This window comes from Synchiropus splendidus, chromosome 5 (assembly GCF_027744825.2).
Source record: "Synchiropus splendidus isolate RoL2022-P1 chromosome 5, RoL_Sspl_1.0, whole genome shotgun sequence".
NCBI classification, from domain to species: Eukaryota; Metazoa; Chordata; class Actinopteri; order Syngnathiformes; family Callionymidae; genus Synchiropus; species Synchiropus splendidus.
The window spans coordinates 8,525,736-8,550,898 of record NC_071338.1 but is presented as its reverse complement, the minus strand read 5'-3'; the positions used below and the strand labels follow the sequence as shown (position 1 = coordinate 8,550,898).

General features: G+C 41.7%; 1 protein-coding gene across 3 annotated transcripts in view; it reads right to left on the bottom strand.

The window, feature by feature from the left end:
• Positions 1 to 1,379: 1,379 nt before the first annotated feature.
• tox3 (TOX high mobility group box family member 3) overlaps positions 1,380 to 25,163 on the bottom strand; it is a 43,613-nt gene continuing 19,829 nt past the window's right edge. For all 3 annotated transcript variants that reach the window (XM_053865448.1, XM_053865449.1, XM_053865447.1), the window contains 6 exons: positions 20,327 to 20,389; positions 14,778 to 15,029; positions 4,274 to 4,540; positions 3,960 to 4,190; positions 3,803 to 3,883; positions 1,380 to 3,559 (listed from right to left, as the gene is read on the bottom strand). In XM_053865448.1, the coding sequence (XP_053721423.1) occupies positions 2,726 to 3,559; positions 3,803 to 3,883; positions 3,960 to 4,190; positions 4,274 to 4,540; positions 14,778 to 15,029; positions 20,327 to 20,389 (1,728 nt within the window). In that variant the 3' untranslated portion in view covers positions 1,380 to 2,725. The remainder of the gene's footprint in view (positions 3,560 to 3,802; positions 3,884 to 3,959; positions 4,191 to 4,273; positions 4,541 to 14,777; positions 15,030 to 20,326; positions 20,390 to 25,163) is intronic.

Here is a 25,163-nt window from a genome sequence, read left to right as displayed (position 1 = left end):
TCCCTCCCCCGCTCGCCATATTATTCAAGGGAGCTCAACAAACCCCTGGGGATGTCTTGGAAATGAAGCGATTTTGGAGAGAGTAAGAAAGAAGGAGAATCCTGCGCACTGGCGTGTGAGAAGGAGACTGTTATTGAGACAAGTACCAGTTACATGTTGACCTTGTCCTGTATCAACACCCATTTGACACACCCGCACAATGCTCTTGTATTCAGATGACAGCAGGAAGCAGATGACACCAGAAACGGTTACCACCTACACGTACAGACCTTAGTTCTGCGAGTTGATTTGAAATCACTCTCATGCAAATGAGCTGAAAGCATGGCTATGTTGCAGGGGCACTGGAATTAAATGCCCACTTTCAGTTGTTTTACAGAGTCCATTTAGAAGCAGTACATTACACATGATGCTGTTGCAATGACCTTAGCAGCTTAAAGCACTTTTACTTAAGTGACAGCCAAAGGCCTCTACACGACACCTTCTTGTTACGTTGTCACACAGCACTTGTTAGGAAATATTCAAATTCTCAATAGCAAATAAGTAATTGGTTTCCAGCCATCAGGTTAGATACTCTTAAGACAACAGCGGTTAACACCGAAGTCATGCTGGTCTTTCTGGTTTCCTCTGTTTCCTTGTTTTTGATGATTTTCGAAGTAGCATTACGCTGTTTGAATTGGTCCAGGCAGAAGGGGGCTTACACTGGCGAATGCAAAATCATAAAACAGTGAGCATTTTTCATGTAGTAAGACAGGAAAAAAGAAACCAGCAACTATAAATACGGAAGCATTTTATGTTTACACATTGCTAAGGAAGTGAGGTGCCAACTATACGTACTTAATATGGCAGTAACTACAGCACAAATGTATCAGCTCTTAAACAGCTACCAAGTTTTATCTAAGGATTTAATACAACTCAAGTTACAGGGCCAAAACAGTAAAATGAAAGCATTGTTGTTCTTCACTGCTGGATCTTTGGATGAGAAAGTGATCTGCACATTTACTTTACAGTTTGAAATATTTAAATAATTGCTCAGAAGGATGATTCTATCAAATGATACTGAAAGATTTGAATATATGCGGAACGCAGTGTCAAGTTCAAGGAGTCAAAATGTAATGTGTTCACCACTGGCTTTTTCTTTCTCTGGGAAGCGCAAACATACACCCATTTTTCCAGTTAAATTTTTGACATTTATTGTCTCTGCTTGGCTAGAAAACCAGAAAACTTGAAACCCTCAACTTCTCATAGTCTTCTTATGATCTAGGTTTGGTGCACAATAAGTTAGCAGTGGCTTTGTATCCAAACACTTGAGCTGATGTTAACATTGTACATGAAAAAAATCAACAACCGGGTTTGTGATCAATAAGTTTAATTCTGAACAGAGACACAAAGAAATATATAATACTTCATACAAAATTATGGCTGCTATCATATTAGTGATGGAATGTCTCTGGATTCGTCCTCATGACCGAGCAAACATTACTTCCTACAGTGAGGTTCGTACACGCTTAATTCTATCCACAGTTTTCTGAAAGCAGGTGGTTTGTAAGCAAAATACAAACAAAATGAAGCGCTGCTATTGTAACTCATAAAAAAGTATAAAAGAGCAGAAAAGCACTATGTGATATATCAATCCACAGGTCATTGAACAATGATTTCATTAAAGCCTCACATATTAAAACTTTACAACAGGTGATTTATTTTAAAAGAAATGTACAACTTTTTCTTTTTCATGTCTTCTGTACAGCTTTGAAAAAATACCTCCCGTGTGTGTGATGGTTTTTTTTTTTACTTTGGCAGTACAATGGACTCGATGTGATCGTGTTATAGTTGTTTTTTTTTTTTTTTAAACAACGACAGCATCAAGTAGCAGAGTAAAAATACACAAATTCCGCTGTTTTTGATCCTGAAATTTTGCATTTACCATAAAATATCCCCTTTGTTACATAAAATAAAAAAAACATAATTTAATTGTTAAACATCTGCAGTAAAAACAAATATCTTTAACAGTTATTTTGGGGGACAGTTACACAATTTATAGGAGCAAATAACCTGGAGGAAGGTTGGGCCTCAGCTTTCTATAAAACATCGACAGAAAATTACAGCAAAAGTTTGACGTTGTGATGACAAAAATGGCCACAGTCCCATCAATCATTCGCTTCAAAGATCCTTCACTTCCAGCGAGACTTTGTCTGCTTTTGTGACTTTGATAAATGCGTTCAAATATCATTTCTCTTCCATTCTGTGATGATTCCATCCAATATTTCCTGATACAGTGGCAGGTGAAAGAGAAGCAGTGTCTCTCTTGACTGTGGATGAGTGGTGAGTGGTACGTCCAGTTCCCGGATCTGCAGAAAGCATTTCACGTCTCTTTTTCTCGGCGCTGATTTAACAAATGTGGCCTCATAAATAAAGCTTTATCATTAAATAAAAGAGTGAAAGACACCGTTCACCCAGCCAGTTCAAATTGTCAGCTGAAGGACTTCACAAACAATCACTGGGTGCCGAGTCCATAAGGCTTCTGTCTTCACTCGCAGCCTATTTTATAGACACAAACCCAGCAAACGATTACACCTGTACACATGAGTGCATATCCGTCTATAACAATGGACAAGTTCTTTGTATAACATTCTAAAATTTACACACTTCTTAAGTGCAACTTAGAAAAGCAACAGGAGCTGATGCTTTTATTCTATTCCTGTTCTTTGAGATAGGATCTCCATTTGGCTCAGTAGATGCTGACCTGTGACAGGACCTGGGCGTGGGCCTGGATCTGAGAGGGGTGCGGTTGCTGCGGAGGAGCTGGCTGGGGGCTTCCAAGCGATGCCGAGCCTCCTACTGAATGGGGAGTACCAGGAGAGTGCTGGGGCGGCGAACACTGTGACTGATGCTGCTGCTGCTGCTGCTGTTGTTGCTGCTGGAGATGCTGCATTTGCTGCTGATGCATCTGATGCTGCAACTGCATGTGCTGCATCTGCATCTGTTGCTGCTGCTGTTGGTGCTGCTGTTGTTGCTGCTGCTGCTGCTGCTGTTGTTGTTGTTGCTGCTGCTGCTGCTGCATGTGATGCTGCTGGAGCTGCTGCTGGAGGTGATGCTGGAAGTGCTGATGCTGCATCTGCTGCTGGATCTGCTGGTGATGCATCTGCTGCTGCTGCATCTGATGGTGCTGGAGGTGCTGCTGCATCTGTTGCTGCTGCTGGAGCTGCTGCATCGCATGCTGCTGCATCGGCGGGCTCATCTGAGACACTGCCGTGGACTGGGCGCCGGCCACCATCCCTCCTCCAGCACCCATCTGGCTGAGCATCTGCGGTGACATCCCAGAGGGCATGTTCTGGTGAGAAACTGTGACCGAGGTCACGATTTGGCTGCCCCCGAGTCTCATCTGCAGAGGTTTCGGGGCGATGGCCCGTGGTATGGCTTGCTGGAGAGCTTGGGAAGCCGACGGCATGGAGGGGTGCTGGCTAAGTGGCGAGGGCAGCACCAGGCCAGGGGAGAGGCTGGTGGAGGCCAGGGTTTGCTGTACGGAGCGTATGGTTTGAGCCTCTGCTGATTCTGCTGCAGCCTGCAACAGAAATAGATACAGAGGGGGAGGTGACCTCAGTGTTCCGGTTCACCACATTGCTCTGTGCTACACATGTAAAAAACCAAGCTGTTTTTGCACATACTGCATTTATAAAACTCTCATCATTACAGCAGTTGCTGCTGCTATTAAACATTGACGCCATCCGTGTTAGGCACAGTACTAGACAAAGACCCACGTGTGACTGACTCATGAACGTAAGTGGAATTTGATGGGGAAACTCACCTTTGACACCAGGCTCGCACGGTACGCTGCAAGTGCCTTTAAATATTCTTTTTTGGCAGCCTCAGTCTTGCTCTTGTAAACCTGTGAGGAACAAACACGCCTCAGTATTTTTTAAGCAACGCATCCATCATTTTGTGTTTCTTAGTCTTTGGGGTACCTGCTTCTGCTCCTCTCCCAGACCATCCCACATAGACGCCACAATCTTGGACACTTCCCCGAAGGTGGCGTTGGGATTCTGACCCTTGATGGCGGCCTGCGTGTCTCTGAAGAAGAGGGCGTAAGCTGAAACTGGCTTCTGAGGCTCATTGGGGTCCTTCTTCTTCTTCTTCTTTGGGGTCTTGGGTTTCTTGGTGGGATCCATGGGAGCGGGCCGCTTCTCTCCAACCACCTGCTGTGAGACACAACGTTTAGGCGATACAGGGAAACTAGTGTGAGGTTGGGAGGTAACCGTAACCATGTGATCCGCCTTACCCTGTTTCCTTCGTCCTGGTCATCATCGTTGACAGAACTGGAAGGAGACGGAGTGGCCGACTTGCTGGCAGGCGGGGAGGGCGACGTGTGGGTGACATTGGGTCCTCCCATGTTGAGGCTCAGCTGTGCATTAAGTTGAGTTTGATTGATGGTGGTCAGCTGATTCCTGGACATCATCCCGTTGTTGCTGTTCATGCTCATGATGGACTTCATCAGCATGGCAGAGTTAGGGGGGTACTGGTGAAGCTGATGGCCGGCTCCAACATTCTGTAACAAGAAACTGAACATCAATACAATAGAAGCACATTTCAAAAATACGTGTATCCCGGAGACCCTGAGCTGAGTCAAACGCATGTCTTATCCGGGCATCAGGGAGGAAATCAGGTCACTGGATTCTGAGGATTGTTATGTGGCAGATCACATGTCACAACGTCCGGCCTCTTAAATGTCTGTGTCACCAAGCGTGACAAATTATCTTGACACAGGGGCAGCCAATAATAGATGAGTCCACCAAGGACAGCCTATAAAGAGTCTATTGTATGGAAATCTCTGACCCTGCTTATACTAACAGAAGAACGCAACCATACATTCTGATCGGCACACACTTCTTTTTGGACCTCATCACTTTCAGAGATGGATTGTAAAACTACATCTTTTTTTTTCTATTTTTTTAATCGTAAACACATCATCGGAAGATCCAATAATTTGACTGCACATGTCAAATCAGGTCAGCGTCAGCAGGGTGATAACAAAAGTGTGAAATATACAGGGTGCATCCTGTTTCATGAATTAAAGATGTTTGAGAGTGAGCTCAGCTATTGGGGTCATCGTGTAACAAGGTTTGAATAAGAGGTGGCTAAAGCTTGGTCATAAATGAAAAAGATGAGATAAGAAATGTGAGTCACGATTAATAACTTCTTCATGAAAGTAGACTTCCACTGCTATTGAACACCTTTTTAGGTCAGCCGTATTAGCATTTTGTCTTTTGTTTCAATTTTTCAGACTATATTTCGATTAACAATATTTAGAGTAGCAATGTCAAGGTTATTGGTATGTTGCTTAAGTCCCGATGCCATTGTCAGATAATAAACAATCTCACCAGTAACATGTTTGGCTGCAGACAATTGCAGAAAATTGATTCCGCAATCTACTTCAGAAAAGGCGAGAAACCTCCCTTTTACCATCCAGCGTTGGACTTGACGACATTTTCTTTTTAATCTCGACGTTCTCCAGGTCAAATATTTCCAAGCCGTGAACGTGTTTACATTTATTGTGTTGAGGATGAAATTACGCGGACTGCCAGCTCCCCGGAGAGGAGACTGATCAGCGAGCCAGCGGAGTTGACATGGAGCAGAGGAGGGGATCTGAACACAACAGAAAAGGTGATTTGTTCTCCCCGGGTACTTCCATCTGGTATTCAGCAGCGCAAACTCAATCTCTCTCAACATCGACACATCATAAAGCCATGCGCCTGGCGTTATTGAAAGAACCTTATGAAGGCCCGCCTTCCACAGCAACACGGTAACACTGTTTTTACAGAAATATATTACATCTCCAATCCAAGTTCCCTGCCTATCATAAATATAATCTTTGAACTGTTGCTGGATTATTATTGTACATGTGAGGAAGGTGTGCAAAACCACAAGAAGAGGTTGAATTCATGGTCCTTTACAACACAGATTTTATTAGAGAAAAGAGCGACATACTGAAATTGTAAAAGGCCTATTTATAGTCAATGTTGCACACGTATCCGTATCCGGATATCTACTTCTGTTGGTGCTCTGCTTCCATTTCGTCTATATTTCATATACGTTTAGTCAAAGCTTACAGATACTGGTGAAATGGAACGGTATCACCAGAAACCACTGTTGCTGTTGCTACCCGATACGTAGCTCGAATGAGACACAAAGAGGACGTAACAGTGACAGATATCCACCAAAAAGAAAAACACAGAACGCCGCCAACCCAGGGCTGGCGGAATTTTGACATTTGCCGAGTTGGTGACAACAAAAACACTTGTTTTCAATCATGAGAGTTTGACTTCTCTCCAGTCGGCAGGCATCCTCATCCTCACGTGGTCCGTCTCTTTATATGTCCAGAGAGTGCGCAACTAGGGTTCCACCGGAACCAGACTTCAGTCATTCTGATGTTCTTTTTGGGATTTTTCCATTAAAAAACACATCATGTGCTTCTCCATCTCCATGATGCGTTATGTGTTATCTGTTTATTTTTATGTTGCTTTCGTGATCCTGACGCCCTACATCTAGCTCCCAGTTTGTCCAATATTCTTCAGCCATCTTGATGCATCTGTATCATTCTATCGTGAAGTCCACATCAGTTCTTTACTGATCTGATCATTCAGCTCTTGCACAACATATACTGAAGAGCGATCAAAAGTTCCCAGAGAAAATCAGCCTTTTCTGATGAATTTTTGACTGAGAAGCACATCCTCTTTAAGACCAGCACAGAACATAACATCCCTTGACTATCGTGAGGGTTGGCAACATCCTCCACCGTAATACAGGAACCAAATGTGAGGCCAATTGAAGCGTGCTCGGGCAGTACTCTCTTAGACCCCTATATTTACTCTTTAAAAAAAACGAACGGAATCATGTCGGTGTGGTGATAATACACATAGAGGTTAATCTGAAAGGTCACCACAGAGAGAAGGTCATCCTGCCTTTAATATTCTGTATCACAGCTGAAAGAAAAAAAAATGGTTGGATGGCTGTGAACTACAACTGTCCAACACATGCCACACAAGAGATCATGTTTTCTACACCCCAAGTCATTTGAGAGAACATTGCCTGTACATTGACACGGAGAGAAGAGGAGAGAAGTAGACATAAATGTTTTAGACATAAATGAGGTTACTCTCACAACGATCAAAGGATGGCTAAATGATGAAATATTGGAAAGTGTGTTTGATCTGATTCTCATATTACACACCTCTTTGGCCTGGTGCTTTCATTTTTGAAAACAATGCTGCTTCACACACACTGTTGTGATCATACTTTTATGGTTTAACAGTGTTGTTGTTCATTGCAGTCTTCAGCATTTACAGAAAGTATTCTCCAACATATTACGCCTTTCAGATCCAGAGGGGAGATTGTTGTCACGTCCCGGAGCAATAACAAGAGTGAGACCAATTCATATGTCTCTCTCATATGCAAAAGTGTCAATTTTGTCACAGCAGCAGCAGCATTAGCACTTTAACAAAAAGAGAACATGTGAAAATAGCTGCTAATAACGGTGGCTGAAAAAGAAAGGATCTTAGGTAAGAGTTCCCTTTAGTGTGAGTATGAAGCTGTTACAAGGATGTTTATTCCCTCTGCCGCCTCATTTGCATTTTAATTGCAGCATTTTCAAGACTCACCGAGTACGGCCGCCTAGATATTCTGATAGGAGTTGTAAATCTGCAAATAAGTCCTTATCTTAAGCACACACTGGCCAGATGTGTCCCTCTTAGTCCGGCTTTTGTGTGCACGTCGAGGTGTGTTGCTGGACTGTGATTGCATGTTGAACAAGATCAAATCAAATCTTGCATGAACAGAGGATTTAAAAATGGAAATCCTCTAAATTGGGAACCACATTTAACATTTTGTGGTGGAAAATCAAGTAGTATTATACATAAGCGTTATCTGGAATCTGACTCGAAATGAACGCACAAGACGAACGCCTATGGCAAGCACAACCTTCAATTAGAACTAAATAAAACTTTAGCCACTTGTTATATTGACGCCTTGCAGCCAAGTGCTTCTCTTACATCTCAACAGTCATTAGCTCTGAGGAAACACGGCGACCTTCAACAGAACATTTGCAAGATCAACAAGAGCATTTTTAAGAGACTTCTTTCAAAAAGTAAAAGCATTGTTTTAGCTTCCAAAAAGTGAGTGTGAATTAAGACACACTGATTCAAGTGTTACTGAAGAGCAGTGCGTTTTGTTAGCTTATTTACATGCACTTAATAGTGCATCTAACTTTTTTACAGTCACCAGAAATCTAAACAATATCTAACTCTACATGGTTGTTAAATATAGTGTAAACATTGACTGTACCAACCCCAGCCAACCATGAACTTTTACCAAAATATTGATCAGCAGCACTAATGGCCGCATACAATGTTCACTTAAAACTCTTAAAACACAGTATCTCTCCCTGGTCACATCTCTTCATGTCTTCCTTTGTCATCTCAGGGGAAATCGTCCTCTACTTTTTACCTGATATATTATAGGGGTGTACGAAAAGACAGACATGCTCAAATATCACAAAACATAGTTGAGCGATATTGTATTGGTATTTTTGATGAAATCACAATATTTATGTGATACTGTCTTGTTATTTAATTTCAGCTATATCAATATTTAATAGATGGGTACTAAGATATGCTGCTGCATTTACGACATGTCATACTAACAATATCAATCTGGAAATTGGAGATACTTTTTCATGATTCTTTCTTTTGTTGGCATGCAAACAGTAACTAAAAGTCTGATTGGACTGACGTCATAACAATAAACTCCTTTTATTTACATAATATTGTACTGTATTATCAGATTTCCCCCTTAAAACGATGGCTCTTATAACAATATTTTGTTGTCAGTCATCTCCACGACTAGTCTAAACCACCTGGCCTCTCTCACTTGTCTCCAAACGTCTCCACATAACATGTATACGAATCTATACAAGTCTGAAAGTACCATGATTGTTATCAAAGAAACGCACAAAACATTATTCAAGAGAGATTCTGTAGAGCTTCAAATGGAGGCAACCTCTTAAAACACACTTGCTTTCGTCATTATTATTGCTTCAATCCACTCGGCAGAGCAAACAAGACACTCGGTAGCGAGTGAAAATTGCCCAGCAAACACCCCCAACAACGTGTGAAACAGTCTCCACAGTACATAGGGAGTAATAAACACAGCAGGTGAACATTGTGCGCTCACAAAGAGTGTTGATAAAAATCTCCTGTCAATGAAAGCAGTCTCGAGTGTGCTCCTGAAGATATTGGAAATCAGAATTTGGGGAGAATTTGTGAACACTAGGGGCCGTGTACTAAGCTGTTACAAGCTGAAAAGAATGTTAACAAGTTCAATTTCCATTCAATCAATGGAAGAGCTGTTGGAAATGTTCCACGGCAGGAGAAGGGTAAAATCATCTATATGGTAATTATACGGATGAATCCCTCAGTAACTTTCGCCAGCATGAAAGGTCAGTCCTATTAAAGATAGTTTATCAGGGCTCTGCACATATTCCTATACCAGAACATCACTTTATTTTTTTTACCTCTTCCATTTTCAGCAACCTGCAGAAATCTGTTCTTAAGCCAAATGAGAAAAATGGAATTTAGACTGTGGCTATAATAGCAAGAAGATAAATTGTTTTTCTTCACCCTGCCCTGTTGCTGTCAAGCCCTCTCTTTCCCCATCACTTGCGCACAAACTCAGTCCATCAATCTCTCCAACCTTTCACCCCATCTAGGAAAAAAAAAAACCTTTTCCACTGACCTCTATCATTGGCTGCGATGCATTATGGGTATTTAAAACTTGTCCAACATGACATCATTTTATTTTTCGAAGCTCACAGAGAAAAGTAAATTACAGAATCAATCATGCGGAAGGTCAAGTCGAGACTTCATTACCAGTATTGCATGCCTGTGTGAATATCTTTTATTTCTGACTGACCCAATATGTCACCAGGGAGGGAAAAAAAGAAACAGAGTGAAGGGAAAGAAAAAAAAATCCACTCTCTTAAATTGATGTACAGCTCATGTCAGTGCTTCTTGGCTTGGAAGGGAGATAAGAGGAGAGAGCAGAAAAACATGCTTTCTGCAACAGTGCTCACATTTTCCATTTGATTCAGGATATAGTCAAGCAGCCCGGTGAAAAGTGAAAGTGCTGTAGTGAATCTATGTAAGATCAGGGCATATCCAATCATCAGAAGAAACAACAAATGTGCTTCAGTCCTCGCAGCGATCCCAACACTCACGTCATATATATATTAGTGATCACTCGCTGCAATTCTTTTCATTATAGTCACATGCGACGTGCTGAGGTCGTTCCACTGAGAGTGTCTACAGTGGATCGTGAGCTGGAGAAGACTCATGGTCCGGCAGCTAACCAGCTCATATGCGTGCAAAGAAACCGTGACTCTTCCCCAAGTGTTATGCAGATGACTGGCCCAATTCTGCTGCTTCCATGGTTAAGGTTTGGGGGAGTTCTCTTTGCTCTCTGCTTTACCACTGGATAAACGTGAACAACATTTAACATCTCATCGTTTCAGAGAACACCTTTGCCTGGATGTGTTAAAATCGCACCCAAAGCCATATGTGAATAATTGACACTCTGTCATAAACTAAAATGAACAATAGATTTTCAGTGCAAGGATGAAAAGTTAGATAAAGGAAGCGCTCGGCCCAGTTTTCATCACCATTAATTCTCCTTGAGGATGCCACGCCACTTCCAAAGCACATATAAAGTCTTAAACACCAAAACTAACACAATTGTGAGTCAATGTTGACCTAAAATATAGTAAAAAAATGGTTTCTCAGTTAACATATTCCTAGATAGACAAGATAATGCGGGACTGATTGTTGGGTGGGACTATTCATATGTTTTGTGACATTGTGAACCGGAAAATTGCAAGTCTCACTCACTCCAAACTTCTCGTCATGGTACTTTCAACAAACTATGCCAACTCAAAAATGCACATTTTGGTCACATCTTTCCCATCTTTGAATGTAGCCATGTGCCAGAAAACGAAAGTACGTTGAATCAATAGAGTTTTTCTTTTGGAACACTACATCTCAACCTCGTCGGAGGTATTATGTTAGGCAAATACTTGAATTCAAACAAGGATAAAATGGCCCATGATAAAGACAGCCAGGTCACGATTCAGCGAAACACATTTGTGAAGGGCTCATCTCCAGATAGATTGTCAAATTCAATACCCCAGATTGTATGTAGCGCACAAATTGGATTTCATCACATGCTCGCACGTGACCGGTGGAGGCACCAGGTGTTTTTTGGAATCAAACCCAAGACCCTCGCTGTGCAGCGTGGTGAAGACATTGTGAATAAAGCTCCAGTACTACTTGGCACTACTGAGACTCGATCACAAATCAGGAGGACACATGCTGAGGGACAAAAATGAGAGTCAGAAGCTTGTTAGGGGAGCACATTAAATAAATAATGACTTCAGAGTCAGGCTTGCCAGGCACATTGCAGCTGAGAAAATGTATTTCTCTTTGTAGAAGCCCGGCATCTGCGGCCAATTTGCAAGACACACACTGAACATTATGGGAGAGGAATTAGCAGAGCACTTGGCAAGGCAATGACATGGAAGAAGCTTTGGGAAAAAAAAAGCAGGTATATTCACTGGTTGGGTTTCTCATTAAGTTCCGATAAGAGAGCAGCTTCACGGAGAATGAAGATTGCACGCCAGCGAGCGAGTATAAAACCAAGTGTTTGTGTAACATGCAGACGAGATGAAAAATGCAATTGCAATATTGCATGGTTTATTTGTTTGCCCCTGCAGCCATAACAAATAACAGAATATAATCATGTATATAAGACTGTCATTCCCTTATCAGCACACTGAGGGAAATGACAAAACGCTTCTTGGGGGGCTCATAAATCATCATCTCAGGGTGATGAAAACACCCTTGTTGCTTGTCTTGTTTGAAAGTTTGTCTTTGTAGACAAAATAAAACGACAGTTGATTACTTGACTCTTTGGGGATCAATCACAGTCGCAGGAAAATAAACGACCACCGCATGAGTGACAACAAACCGGCAGGACGTCGCTGAAAGAGCCGAGACCTACATTTCTCCTCACAGCTTTTAATAGAGTCTCAGCACAATCAGAGACATGAGCCATGCAAATAGCGTTAAAGAGGAATAATGTTTGAGAATCAAATCTAATCCTGCAGCAAGTCATGAGAACAGCCAGGAATGTAATTGTGTCAAGGTTCCGTTTCTTCCAGATGTAGAGAGCTTAACTGACCATGAAATGAAAATTCTTTAGGCAAAAGCCTTCTGGGGCTCACTTACTGTATTGCACTGGAGATATTTTTAAAACTGCAATTATCTTACATGCCAGAAGCATGGAAGCAGGAAAGAGAGCAGTAAAATTTAATAGCGCTGCCGACCCATATGGAATGTAAATAAATATCCGCAATAAATGAGCAATTGAACGACAGAAGTGGGTCTTAAACAAATTTCATTATTCACACAGTTAAAATGGTAATAACACATATTCCGTGTGGTTCATGAAGCAAATGCAGACCCAATATAACCATCGCTTCATTCCTTTTGTCCAATAATTGCTCGGCAGGACAGCGAGTCAGTGGGTGACATTTCTATTTTTCCCCCTCACTGCTTCTATGATTGTGGCATTTGAAAATGTCTTTTCAACCAGAGACAACACATCCTGCGCACGTAACAATATCAACAGGGGGGACGATTCATCATCTAATGTCCCATGTCTGAAAATTTGAATTATCTTTCCAACCAGAGCCGGGAGATATAGGGAGAAAAAAATAAATCACAATCATTCTTACAATATCAATGTATATCATGGACTAAAATAAGTCACTTAAGTGTGATCTGAAGTACATCTGTGACTGTAATGGAGCCACTCGTATTTTCTAGTGTCACGTGCTCACATCCCTGGATTAGACCGATTCAAAGAAGCATCCTTCAGGGTTATGATTCAGTAGTTTGTACAGCTCTTCAAAATCCACAGGACATGTTTCTAGTTTTTCAGCACATGAGCAATGTGAATAGACAAAGGTAAAAAATGTTCGATCAGCAATGTTTGTTGACAAACCAGCATGCCCACTTAGCATGTGAACGGCATAAACAAGGCTAATATCATACCATATCATATCATGTCCACAATAAAATAGGCAGACAAACAAATGCAACTAATCCACAACTGTACATCAAATCACAAAAAAGAACATATCGATGACGTGTTACATGGGAAACTGTTGAATCAAAGGCATGTCGAATCATGTATGTGTTTTCTGCAAAAGGAGTGCTGGGAGGTGTGGAGAGGAGGCGAGTGGAAACACTGTGCTGCACTGATAGACCTGGACCTTTCTGCTGTCCCTTCATATTTCCGAGTACATCATTGTTGAAGTAACACAGCTGCGAGGTAAGCCTCATTTGCTTGAGACTCACAACGATTTGACACTAATGAAATATATACACAACCCAGACTTTATGACGGCTGCTGGCTAAGAGGTGCGGAGCTACCTACAAGTTATTTTTTTAAAATTATTACTTCAGTTCTGGGCGTATTCTCGCCAGTTGACTGGAGCGGTCTAAGCTATTGAGCTCAAATGAACAATTATTTCAATTATTCCTTTGTGTTTGGCCAACCAAACCTGGACACTTATCATTTCCCTGACATCGCCATCCCTATGGATCTGACTGCTGTAGCGCCACCTTTGCATCATGCATGTCACAAGTTACATTTCGTAAAGACAATAGTGACAGCAAGCCAGCAGCGGCCCTGGCTGCAAGCCCGCCATGTCGAGATAGAAGCCAAGACCACGCTGAGACCAAGTGAAGTGTACAAGCGCACTATATGTTATGGACAGCTCACAACAGTGAATTAATGTATTTAACTGCACATTAAAAATAACAAAAACATTTACACCTTCTTTCTATCAACATCATCTATCGGTGGTTGAAATATGTAGTGAGTGTTTACAAGCACTGCAATTTACATAGTTAAATTAAACAATTACTTTTCATAGTCTTCCAGATGCATTTGAAATTGACGCAACATTACATTTAGCTACCTACTTGTTTACTCTTAAAACTGTCCATCCTTTTGTGGTGTTTTAAAACTGTACTTCAAGTACAGCAGAAGCGAGAAACACACATCAAGACAAAGTAACTCTTTCTTGAGTTTACTTAATTCTTGATGTTTCTGTGGGAAATAAACTTCTGACATTCACTACTCTGGTTCACTCTTGTTGACTCCATGATCTATTCTCCGATGAGATTAAAATAACACCTAAATCAACACCAATACCCTTGGATTATTAGCATTCGTTCGCACAACTTCTCTTGACTTCAACATCAATGTGGCTTTTACAGTCAGGGCGTAAAACAAAAGACTGCTAGCATAAAGAATGTATGTATGAAATAACCTTTCTGAGGTCACCAAGTCCTGATTAAAACCAGATGCATGCTGGTACTTTGCAGCTCAGTTTACAACATCAGTGAGAAATGTTGGTGTTGGTCACATCCCCCATGTGATCACTGACTGTCTCGAATTTGCTGGAGAAAAGAGAATTGAATGTGCGATGGCTGTGTCACTTTGCGGCTTTAATGAAGGTTGTTGTGGCTGATTGATGGGGGGGCTACTGATGCCAAGGAGTCGGAAGCAAAACCAAAGTCATTTATAGGGGGAATGTGAGTGTTGTTGATCTGCTGTTAATATTCTTCAGGTAACTAGGTAGGTACACTTCATACACTGCGATTACTCACCACTGACTGGCCATTGCTGAGCGACATCCCTTCTTGCTCCATCATGTTGCGCGAAATGGTAATCGACGGCAGTTCCAGGCTTTGAGGGGGGAACTGCGGGATGAAGGGACCCCGGTGTTGAGTTTGGTGCTCTGGCATTGCTGGAAAAGGTGTGTCAACTTCAGACAGCCCCAGTCCGGACTCGGTTTCAGGTGGAGGTGTAATAGGAGGAATCTCAAACTCCTCATCTCCCAAACTGGGCGTGTGGAAAGTCTGTCAAAAAGAAAATGGAAATCAGAGAATAGGCAATGGAAGTCTGTAGCTCCCCAGATGGTTTTGGGTGCTAGCGGCTTAAAACCACGAGGGATAAGTTTCACAATTTCTTTAAAGTCTGCTTTCAGGAAAAGAAAAAGATTGCCCAGTTGCTGGAGTAGACGTCCAAAATATCAAGCAGCAATCATGAAGGCAAGAGAGAGAGAATCCACTATAATCTCTGGAATGGAAAAAAAGTTAGGTTGAAGTGCAGCCGAAATGCACGTCAATGAAAGATGCACTTAAAGAACATTTTCAAAGATTACTACAGCTGGCCAGAAGTGTTTCTTTTTGTTCCCCAGCCCGCTCCTTTAAATCTGCTCATCAAACAGCCTAATCCTTCTGCCTTACGAATTAAAGCTTTCGGACACACTTAATTTGCTTATGTGCCTTCGAAGAGATGGGTCTGTTCACTTGGGTCTTGTTTTCATCTGTACACTGTTAAACTGTTCTCCGGAAGACTAAAATATTCATATCTGCAGCATGACGACATGAGCGGCAGGTCCAGCATTTAAAGGTCCACTGTGTTGGCGGGAAAATATGAGGGGAATTGACAAAGGGATTATTTAGAAGTGCGTAGCCCGATTTCTGCTTGGGTCATACTGGTTTTTCATACACAACCCGGTCAAGATGAAACGTAAATCTTTCAGTTTTGAGTAAATCACCCTTGGAGTTTAACTGGAACTTACAATTTGGGTGTGTTACAAAAATAATAATACTTTCAGTCATGAGCAATTTTAGCAGCTAACTTCCTAAACTGCATCCTGTTGTCCTCCACCAGAAGAAAACAGAGTAAACGTGCCAACGCAGCTCTTAATTAAGGATTATTAATGCCAGCCTTGCTTGCGTTCGCACACAAACACTTGAAACTAATTTATTACCTACTCTGGGAAGGCATCTTTACAAGCGCTGATGAATTTCAGTGATAACCGCGGTTAATAGAGTCTCTCTGCCTCCGAACAGTGCTCCAAGTCTCACTGCTTGTTCCGCCCTATTAGGGAATCGCTTCACCTCTCAGGTCATTTCTTTTTTTTTTTTAGGAACAAACCATGAGTTTATACATTACAAAGATGTTTCTTCTTTAGCCAATCATGCAGTTGATACCTGTCACAGTCTGCAGGTAATGGAATGGATTTGCTACAAAGCTGCCACTTCAGCAGCTCATATCCAACTGCTGTGTTTCAGGAAGTGTTTAGTGGGAGAATAACACTTAAACATTATAGCCTCACAACCCTGCTTGTTTGACAACTGCAAACCACACGCACTCCCGAGTTTTACATCTCCTAACGACATCATATATCAGCCACTCCCATTTTCACCTGTGCCACACTTTACGCTTGTACTTCAATATCAGGAACCTAGTATAAGGAATACTTTTCCTTTCTCTGATTAAGGTTGAGCTCAAAACAGTATCACACAACCTTGATATAAGTTTCTGCTATGGTACAATAAGCACCAGAATAAAATGCTATTCACAAAAAACAGCTTAATATGATTCAGAAGGGACTTACATTTAAAGGTTTGTTTAGATTGTTTTAACCAAGACTGAATACTAAACTACAGTAGTAGACATTGTATACATACAATGGTTGACATAGTCAAACCAATTGACTACAGTTATCAGTATCTTATTTTGCCACACCATCCACAAGAGGCAAGTGTCTTGACATCCTTTAGTGAGTGCCAGTTGCTGTATTGCTTTGACAGAGTCCAGTGTAAATCAGCACCAGGACAAGCTTAAGGGGGCTCTGGCCACAGATTACTGGAGTCATGATCCACTTGCGTCACATGTGCACCCTGATTATCCTTCTGCATAGTTCCAAAAAGCTTCAGCCAAGTCAGTCACTCAGGTTGTACATTTGTGTACAGGTTGTGCGGTGAACGGCTGATTGCACAGTGTGGATGAGGCGTGCAGGGAGTGTTTATCTTTCCACTGACAGGATCAGAGTTCAGAGATATAAAGGAAGAGGTTAACTGTGACAGAGACACATAGTTCTCACGGCATGGACACATTCAGTACACATTGACGTTAGGAAGGTACAATGCTTGTATTGGTGGGAACAGAGATACTTCTGTATGTTTTGAGTAGAACCCTATTCTGTATTTGTTGTACGTATCCTAACAGTTGTGTCTCATCTTTTTGGGCAGGACTGCAAAGCACATATATCTAGAGGAGGAGAGTACACAGTCTGTATCAGTACTTCTATCAAGATCAAGCTTTTGCCCTTCTGAGCAGGTGTACTTGCAACCTCTCCATCTGCCACCGTCCAAGGTGACCTGACATCGCATCACTGCACTCTTGTTGTCGGACTGAAAAATTAGTAGTTATGTAAATGGATAGTGGTGAGTATGAAGCTAGTCCTTCAAACTGAAGGTTGAAGGTCTTGCAAATGTTGAAATGCTAGAGAGAGAACGTAAGTGGGCGCCAGTAAGGGGCAGGGGGACATTGTTTGTAGGATCAGCATTTCCTCCATAGTCTAGTGAAGCTAAGGGTTTATATGTTACAGGTGGAATGATGGCTCTTCGAGAAGTTCAAGCGCCAGGTGACCAAGACTCTCACAGAGACGATCACCCCAAGTTTGGAAACCTTTCATGGAAAAAGTCCCTGGCTTGGCAGTCGATAAGTAGCAGAAAGTGAAGAATGTTTCTTTGAAATAAATACTTCTGACACTAATGCGGTGTTCACAGACCTCATTTGCATAGATTCACAAAACCATCTGGTGAGCATTATGTTTTTTATTTCAGCAGTCTAATGTATTAAGTGCATGAGAGCCTCTTTACAAGATGAGACGGAGAATGTTTTATAAGAGTGCTATATTCTGCAGCTGGCACAACAATCAACTTCATGGCAGAAAGTTAAAAAAAAAGACCTTTCAGGCAATATTCCTCAACCATCAATAAGTGCAGTAATGTAATTCACAGATGCAATAACACAGACCTGTTAAAGGCAGCAGCATGCAATTACTGAATACGATAGGACCCCGAATCAATAGAGGCAGGATCAGGGATCTGGTTTCTAATAACAGATGAGGCTAAGTGCAGCTACTCGAATGACACTGTGAACCTCCTAATACGCCTTATTTTAAACTTGGATCATTTGAAGGCCATTTCTACATATTTATAGTTCATTACGTGTCCCTAACATGATTGGAAAAGTAAAGTGATCTATGTGAGTGGAACACAATCTCAGTGTACTGTATCGTTTTCACTGAGAAAGGCAGGCACGCTTTCGCTGCTAGGATGTCAGCTTCAGCAGGTCATCTTATCTGACGTCTGAGTGCATAAAGATAAAAGATACGTCATCTAGAATTCAGCAAAGCTGCCGTAATGCTCTTGTCCACTCCACCAGTGAGTCATTCACAATTTACTGAGTGATGGTTGCATAGTGACTGGTAATGTTTCATATTACATTTTACAGTTGCTATATATTAATTATCACGTTCAACTCCATACGAAATGTAAGAACACGAACAGATACATTTAAAGACATATATAACAACATGGGGTCCGGGGCTACAGGCAGGAATCACCGTCAACACTCATGAATAACAAACAACACACACACTTTATTTGTTTGTTTCTGGTAGTATTTTTTCATCATACTTCAACTTGAGCTTCTGCTACCACACTCCAAGCGAAGACGCCATCTGTGCCTGACCACTCAAAGCCTTCACTCCTTTTGATAAAATGCAAATAAGCTAAGTTGCATTTTTATGACTATCAAGGATGACCCTGCCCCCCAAATTATTCCAACTCTTCTCCCCCATCCCAAACAAGTCTGCGGACCCTCACAACAGGAGGTAACGGATCTTCACACACACACACAGGCGTCCCCTCAATTCCATACAAGCTATGTGCCTGTATGGTAAGTGAGCCTTACAGTTGCTTTTGCGTCTGTGTTCCTCAGTAGGTTCATTAAGACACCCAGCAGGGCAATTTGGACTCCAGTCATTTCTCCACTGAGGTGAACGACAGCTTCATACTATGACGACTTGGGCATTTTTGGTGCTTTTCTCTCTAATGACAGAGCAGCAAAGAGGGTGGAGGGGGAATAAATGGCTAAGTTTAGCTCACTGTTGGGTCCACTATGCCACTGAAGGGCTGGATGTAGAGCTCCAGATGCTATTTTCTTACATGAGCTCTGTAAGGTTCTGTAACGATAACTTGTCATGACAACTGATGTGGCTGGAATGCTTGAACACTCAACATCACAACAGTAAGATTACTAATCCATTAAACAATACACAGAATTAATGTCATAGAAATGCTTCACAAAAAACTCATTTGCGAATATTTGGCTTTGAACAGTGTTTTTGTTATTCATATTTGATGAAGAACAAAAATCACACTACTACTACTACTACTACTACTACTACTACTACTACTAGTAATAATAATAATAATAATAATAATAATAATTGAATAATTGCTTCTTTTTCTTGCGGTCTGAGCCCTGTGGCCTTGTCTCATCAAACTGATGAAATCACAGGCATTTTCTTTACCTTAAAGCTCTCAAAATGCAATGTTTTCGCCTGCATGTTCGCAGTTCTGCCAACACAGCCGATCTCCTGCAGGACCAGAGAAGCAGCAGCTGAGACTGGCTATGTTGTCGGAAGTTGGGATGCGCACATTCACGTAAATGTGATCGAGTTCATGATTCAAGTCCAGAGTGTCGAGTTTGGTTGATGAGTCGTTCTTGATGCTGGATCAAACCTGTTTTTGGTAATTCATTAAATTAACCTCTTCCTTTTTTAATTCATACAAAAAAAGTCCCAGGTGCGAGACAAATATAAACGTTGGGTGAAGAGTTACGTAAAGAATTTGAAACAGGCATATTGCCAGACTTAGTTTAAAGGCCGAGTGGAGTTGTGAGTGAGCAGCAGGCTTAGCTAGGACTTTGAAATGGGGCATCCAAAGTTAAACATTTTATAATGTTCCATCAAGTACACATTTCAAACCCCTTGAGACATGATTTATAATGCTATTACCTGAACTTCTGAAGCAAAATACAAGTATAACCATGGTCTATGTGATTTAATACTCCAGTCAAAGTCGGTGTTCCTTAAACACAACTTAATATTAAAATAAAAAAGTTCTATTTTTTTTCTAGAGTTACTGAATCTAAGCTTTTTCCGCTAGCTTCCTTTATTAACAGATGTGACAAAAACATGCTTATCTGGGACATGTTTCTGAACAACACAACTCTTTCTTGTAGCTTAATAAAAGACATTTCAATAACAAAAGAGTAATAAACTCACGTCTCCAGCAGCAAGCAGTGCACCATTGGCCTCCGTCATGTTCATGTAGTTGTTGTTCTGGAACTGCAAATGAAGAGGGAAAAACAACAATCAGCTCAGCGGTTTTAAGATACCATCGTCTCCATCTCGAGTTGCCACCTACAGAATGGACGCCTGTCACTCAAACAGACAGTGGACACTTGGCTGGGGAATGTTTACACACCGGGTTAACCCTTCTCTCCGCTCACACGAGAGTGCCCTGCCACTTTGCCATTATTGTGACACGACAAGAGGCATGTGAGAGGCCCGGGCCAATTCACTCCAGGGAAATGAGAATCTGGTCCAAGCAATTCAGCTCGTACGGGGGAAGCAATTAAGAATATGTTTGCATCACAAAGAGAAGTATCAAGATGCAGTGGCAGGTTATTAACTTTGAATAACCTATGGGAGAGTAGCAAGAAGTGTTTTTAATATGGTTGCTTTTGGGGTAATGAGATATTCTTAATCCATGTGGAACACCATCATCTCCATTAAAACAGACACTGTGGTTAAGAAAAAGAGAAAATCACGGCTTTAATATCCCATGTTCAATAATACACTTGCACTGTATGAAAGTAATTAGACCAGTATCGGCAATTGTCCACGGCCTATTTATTGGCATTGCATGAACAATAATGAAAACAATAACAGGAAGGAAACAGGGATTTGTTTCAGCAGTTAAAAGCAAGAAGCAATTAATAGTGTTCCTCTAAATCACAATTATTTTCTAATTCCTGACGATGCAGAAACACAAACTTTTGTTCCTGATTCTGCTTTTTATCTCACTCAACATATATATTTGTTTGAAATATTGTTCTGTTAATTGAAAACAAATTAGTATCATACAAACTTTTATTTCAAAATTTCAAATTCTTCTGCTTGTGCTGTGGGTAGCCAATTAGCAATAATATAAAACTTTGCTCCCAAGTTCCCTTTTACAGTTGTCAGTGTTTGACATGTTGGCTGGTCTTTCCGGAGGTTATCAAGTTTGAATAGTTGATATTACCCCTAAAACAAGTGTCAACACCACACAGTGAAGACTTAATATGTCACTGCAGAGCATTGGTGTGGTACGAAACGCTTTCACGCACACACACACACACATACCACAAACCCACACATCGCCTGCTGGCAAAATGGCAGCCACTTCCTTTCTTTGCAGACACAACCATGTTGACAGGTAGGAACAATAGGACACAGGATGAAGAATTACGGGCCAGCAGCTGGAGCCGCCAGCACAATGCATCTCTCTGTGAGCTCTGATCCAAACTACACGACTTTGAGGAGAAAGAATCCCAGCGTCTTCATGAGCTTCTTCAGAAACCAAAATTCAATAAAAGACTGCAGTGATCCATTTTTTTTGTGGATATTAAAGTATGCCTGCTAAAACATTATGACTTAAGAAGCCTAATAGGAGAGAGGAGAGAAAATGACTCCTAATCTTAGCCAAACAATGGCAGAGGCAAATGAAGATCACAGCAAACTGAGAAGAGCATTCATACGTTTCCACTCCCATTGTGTGTATTTTTCTTCTTCCTTTCTTTCAAGTGGTTGGTATGGCAATGTAATTACAGAAAGAACTGCTGCTAATCAACTACGAATAGTATCCTTTAATTAGCCCGTGCCCTGGAGAGAGAGACGGAGAGGACGAGGGGAAGCTGTGGTAACGCTCCGATGAGAAGTGCAGATGCAGAAGCAGGTGCTTTGTCAGGCCTCTGGTCCCCACTCACTGGAAGTTGCCCTACTAAACCATATCTGTCTCCTATACGACACAAAAGGACTGTTGTCTCAGTTATTTCATTGCAACTTTGAGTCTTAACATGGCAGTTACATCAGACAGAGCAGTAATTAACCTAAAGCTTATCTGTCGAGTGTTACTCTCTTCTCCCTTTGTCTCGGAGTTAACACATTGAAGTCACAGCGATATCCTTCTCCATTTCAAGCACTTGGAACATTGCTCTGATTATTGGATGAGATAGAGTCCTTCTTCTTTGTGCCCTTCTACTTGATCTATAGCAGAGTCTTCCTCTTCTCTTGGCATTTCCCATCAGAAGGCGCCATGGTAACACAGCCTGATCCACCTTAACCTATATTGTTAACTTGCTACTTTTGTCGCTGTTTAGGACGACCGACTGACACGTGATGATTCAAAGTGAAAGGACCACCACCCTATGACGTGACGCCAAACACAACCTCTGTGACAGGAAACTCATCGGAAGGCCAAACTCGTCTTTCAATTGAAAGGCTAATGAGTCAACCCAACACAGAAAGCTGACTTTAGTGACATTCTGCGATGGAAGACCACATCAAAATGGTAGCTATTTGATGCATTGGGAGATAGAATGTGTGGGTTAAAGAGAATCTTGCCCCTAATAGCTCATAAAGAGGGCGAAAGAATACTTTGTTTGAGAAAAAGGGTACCCCCAGTTCCAGTCATACATCATCACTTATCTATATAATATTTATGTTCATTTTAAAGCTAGTCATACGTTCATGTGCAGCAGAGTGGGGCCTCTATACTAGATTTTGAGCCCTCTCCATTGAGATTTCCCCCAGTGTATGGGGAGTTTTCTGCTGATTTTATCAACATGCTGTAAAGTGCGAATCACAATGTTCCCCCAACATCACCAATGCAATATGCGGTTCATCCAAGTTATCACCTTGGAGAAAGCAAAGGGACTAGTTGTGGAATACAAAAATGTTCCTTCCATTCCAACAGATCATGTATATATTTTTGGCTTTCAAAAAAATATCAAAAGTTAGACATGCAAAACCAAGTATTGACAAGAGAAGCACTAAAATACGCCTATCAGATGCAGCCATTCTTTTGTGACATTGAAATAAAGAATGAAAACCACAATCTTGGTAGTGCTGGTCTCAATGACTTTTTAATCTGCGTTGTTGAGTAAAAAGTGCGAACCAAATCATGACCCCAAAACCCGACACTGACATCAATTACTTCCCATGTTAGACACCGAACAGGCTAATGTGGCTGAGGACCATAAATCAGGGAACATGTGGGTGAAACCAGCCACAGAGGGAGAACAAGGCTTGTAAGCACAGACATCGATCTGGATCACATTAGCTTCATTAGCCAAAACACAATCAACTTCAACCCAAAAGCTAATTAGTGGTGTGGAATTCCCAAAGCCCCCGTCTCTTTGACTCATCTTCTACCGGGCCCTCTCCTCAGAGGCCTGTGAGTAACATTTGAAGAGAGCTCCCAGGCCACTTTTACAATCTGCACCATTAGAGGGTCCTGCGAGACCAGGCGCTCTGCTGTCCTTGTTTGGTTGCACCCAACCAAGAGACATTTGGACCTGGTGCTCAGCGCCGATTGAGTCAAATGCCAGATGAAATTACGTGTGATCGGAGAGGGACCACGCAGCTGAAGGAAGGAGACTGAACCAAAATGGGTCAGAGCAAACAATGAGGGCTCTGTAATTAAAATGATGTGACGAGCAAGACAAGAGTTGCGGGCAAACAACCATGTGGGCGCCACGACCAGTAACATGAATTAACTGCCATATGAGACAAAACACTCGAACACAGGCTCTTTTAGTGGATATGACGGCGCAACAGACTGTAGTACCAATGACACAATTTTGGACGGTGAAAAAACGTGGGTTGGGTTTGTCTCACTGAAATTAGTGGATTATTTTTTGCAGTCAGATTAGATTAGATTAGATCGGGCTGACTAGGTTGCAGGTTGCATGATAAATGAAGCGCTGTCCAACAACTGGGGTCTCCCACCTCTTGCCCCAAGTAGCTGGGATAGGCTCCAGCGCTCTGCCGCAAATGTAAGCCGAGAGCACACCTTTCACTGTGTTTCATGCATTCTTGATTTGACACAACCAAATATCTTATCTTTAAAGACAACACTGCCACCTGTGTTTAGTAAGGCAGAGAACGACAGGCTGCAGTAACCAGACTCCTCTTCAAGGCGCGGCTAACACTGGGGACACATTGTTTTTATTTCTCTCTCTGCACCAACAGCACATTTCTCCAATAACTCTTTAACAAGAGGGAATTAGGAGCTTACATGCACCCTGATCCTAATGTGAAAAGACTCCACTCTCTGCATGATCGCTGCCAGACAGAAAAACCCTGCAGTCAATCGAACACGAATTCTTATGTTTTCCTCTGACATACTTTTCTACAGCAATTTGAAAGCAATGAGCCCCCCTTCCCACAAATCAGTTGGGGGAAGAATTTTAAAAACATCAACACTGCTCAAGTCTTTACGATTCAGATTTTTTTTTAAATCCCAAAGAGGGAATATTTGTAAGAAAGAACCTCCAGAGGGAAATAAAGTGTTTTGCAGCTATTACAGCAAACAAAATTATTTCAACCTCAGGGTGAATGCAATATTGCACCAACATGACCCCAGCTCACCTGAAATATGATGGAGTAACAGCATCGATCTTATCAGTAAACATGAACTGCAGGATGAGGAAAATTCATGGAATATTTTGCTGAACCCCCCTAGACAGATCCGCTAACATCCCTGCATGCATATAAATGACGGATCTCCCTGCGACTGTCTAAAACTGCCTTGTCAACAATGATTTAATGATAAGAGTGTTAAAAATGCAATGAAAAGCGGCACTACGCCGAGAATTCTCTGTCAAAAAACACAGTTTCTCAAATCATTAGCATCATGATCTGCAGGTAAGATTTAAAAGAGCTGGTTTCTACTGCAGCGCTGTCCATCAGCAGGTAAGTAAATCTGACTTTCTTCCCGCTCACTCAAAACCACAGAGCTAATTCAATCAAAACCAGAGGCTTTTTCCAGAAACAGATCAACTGCTGACACGGT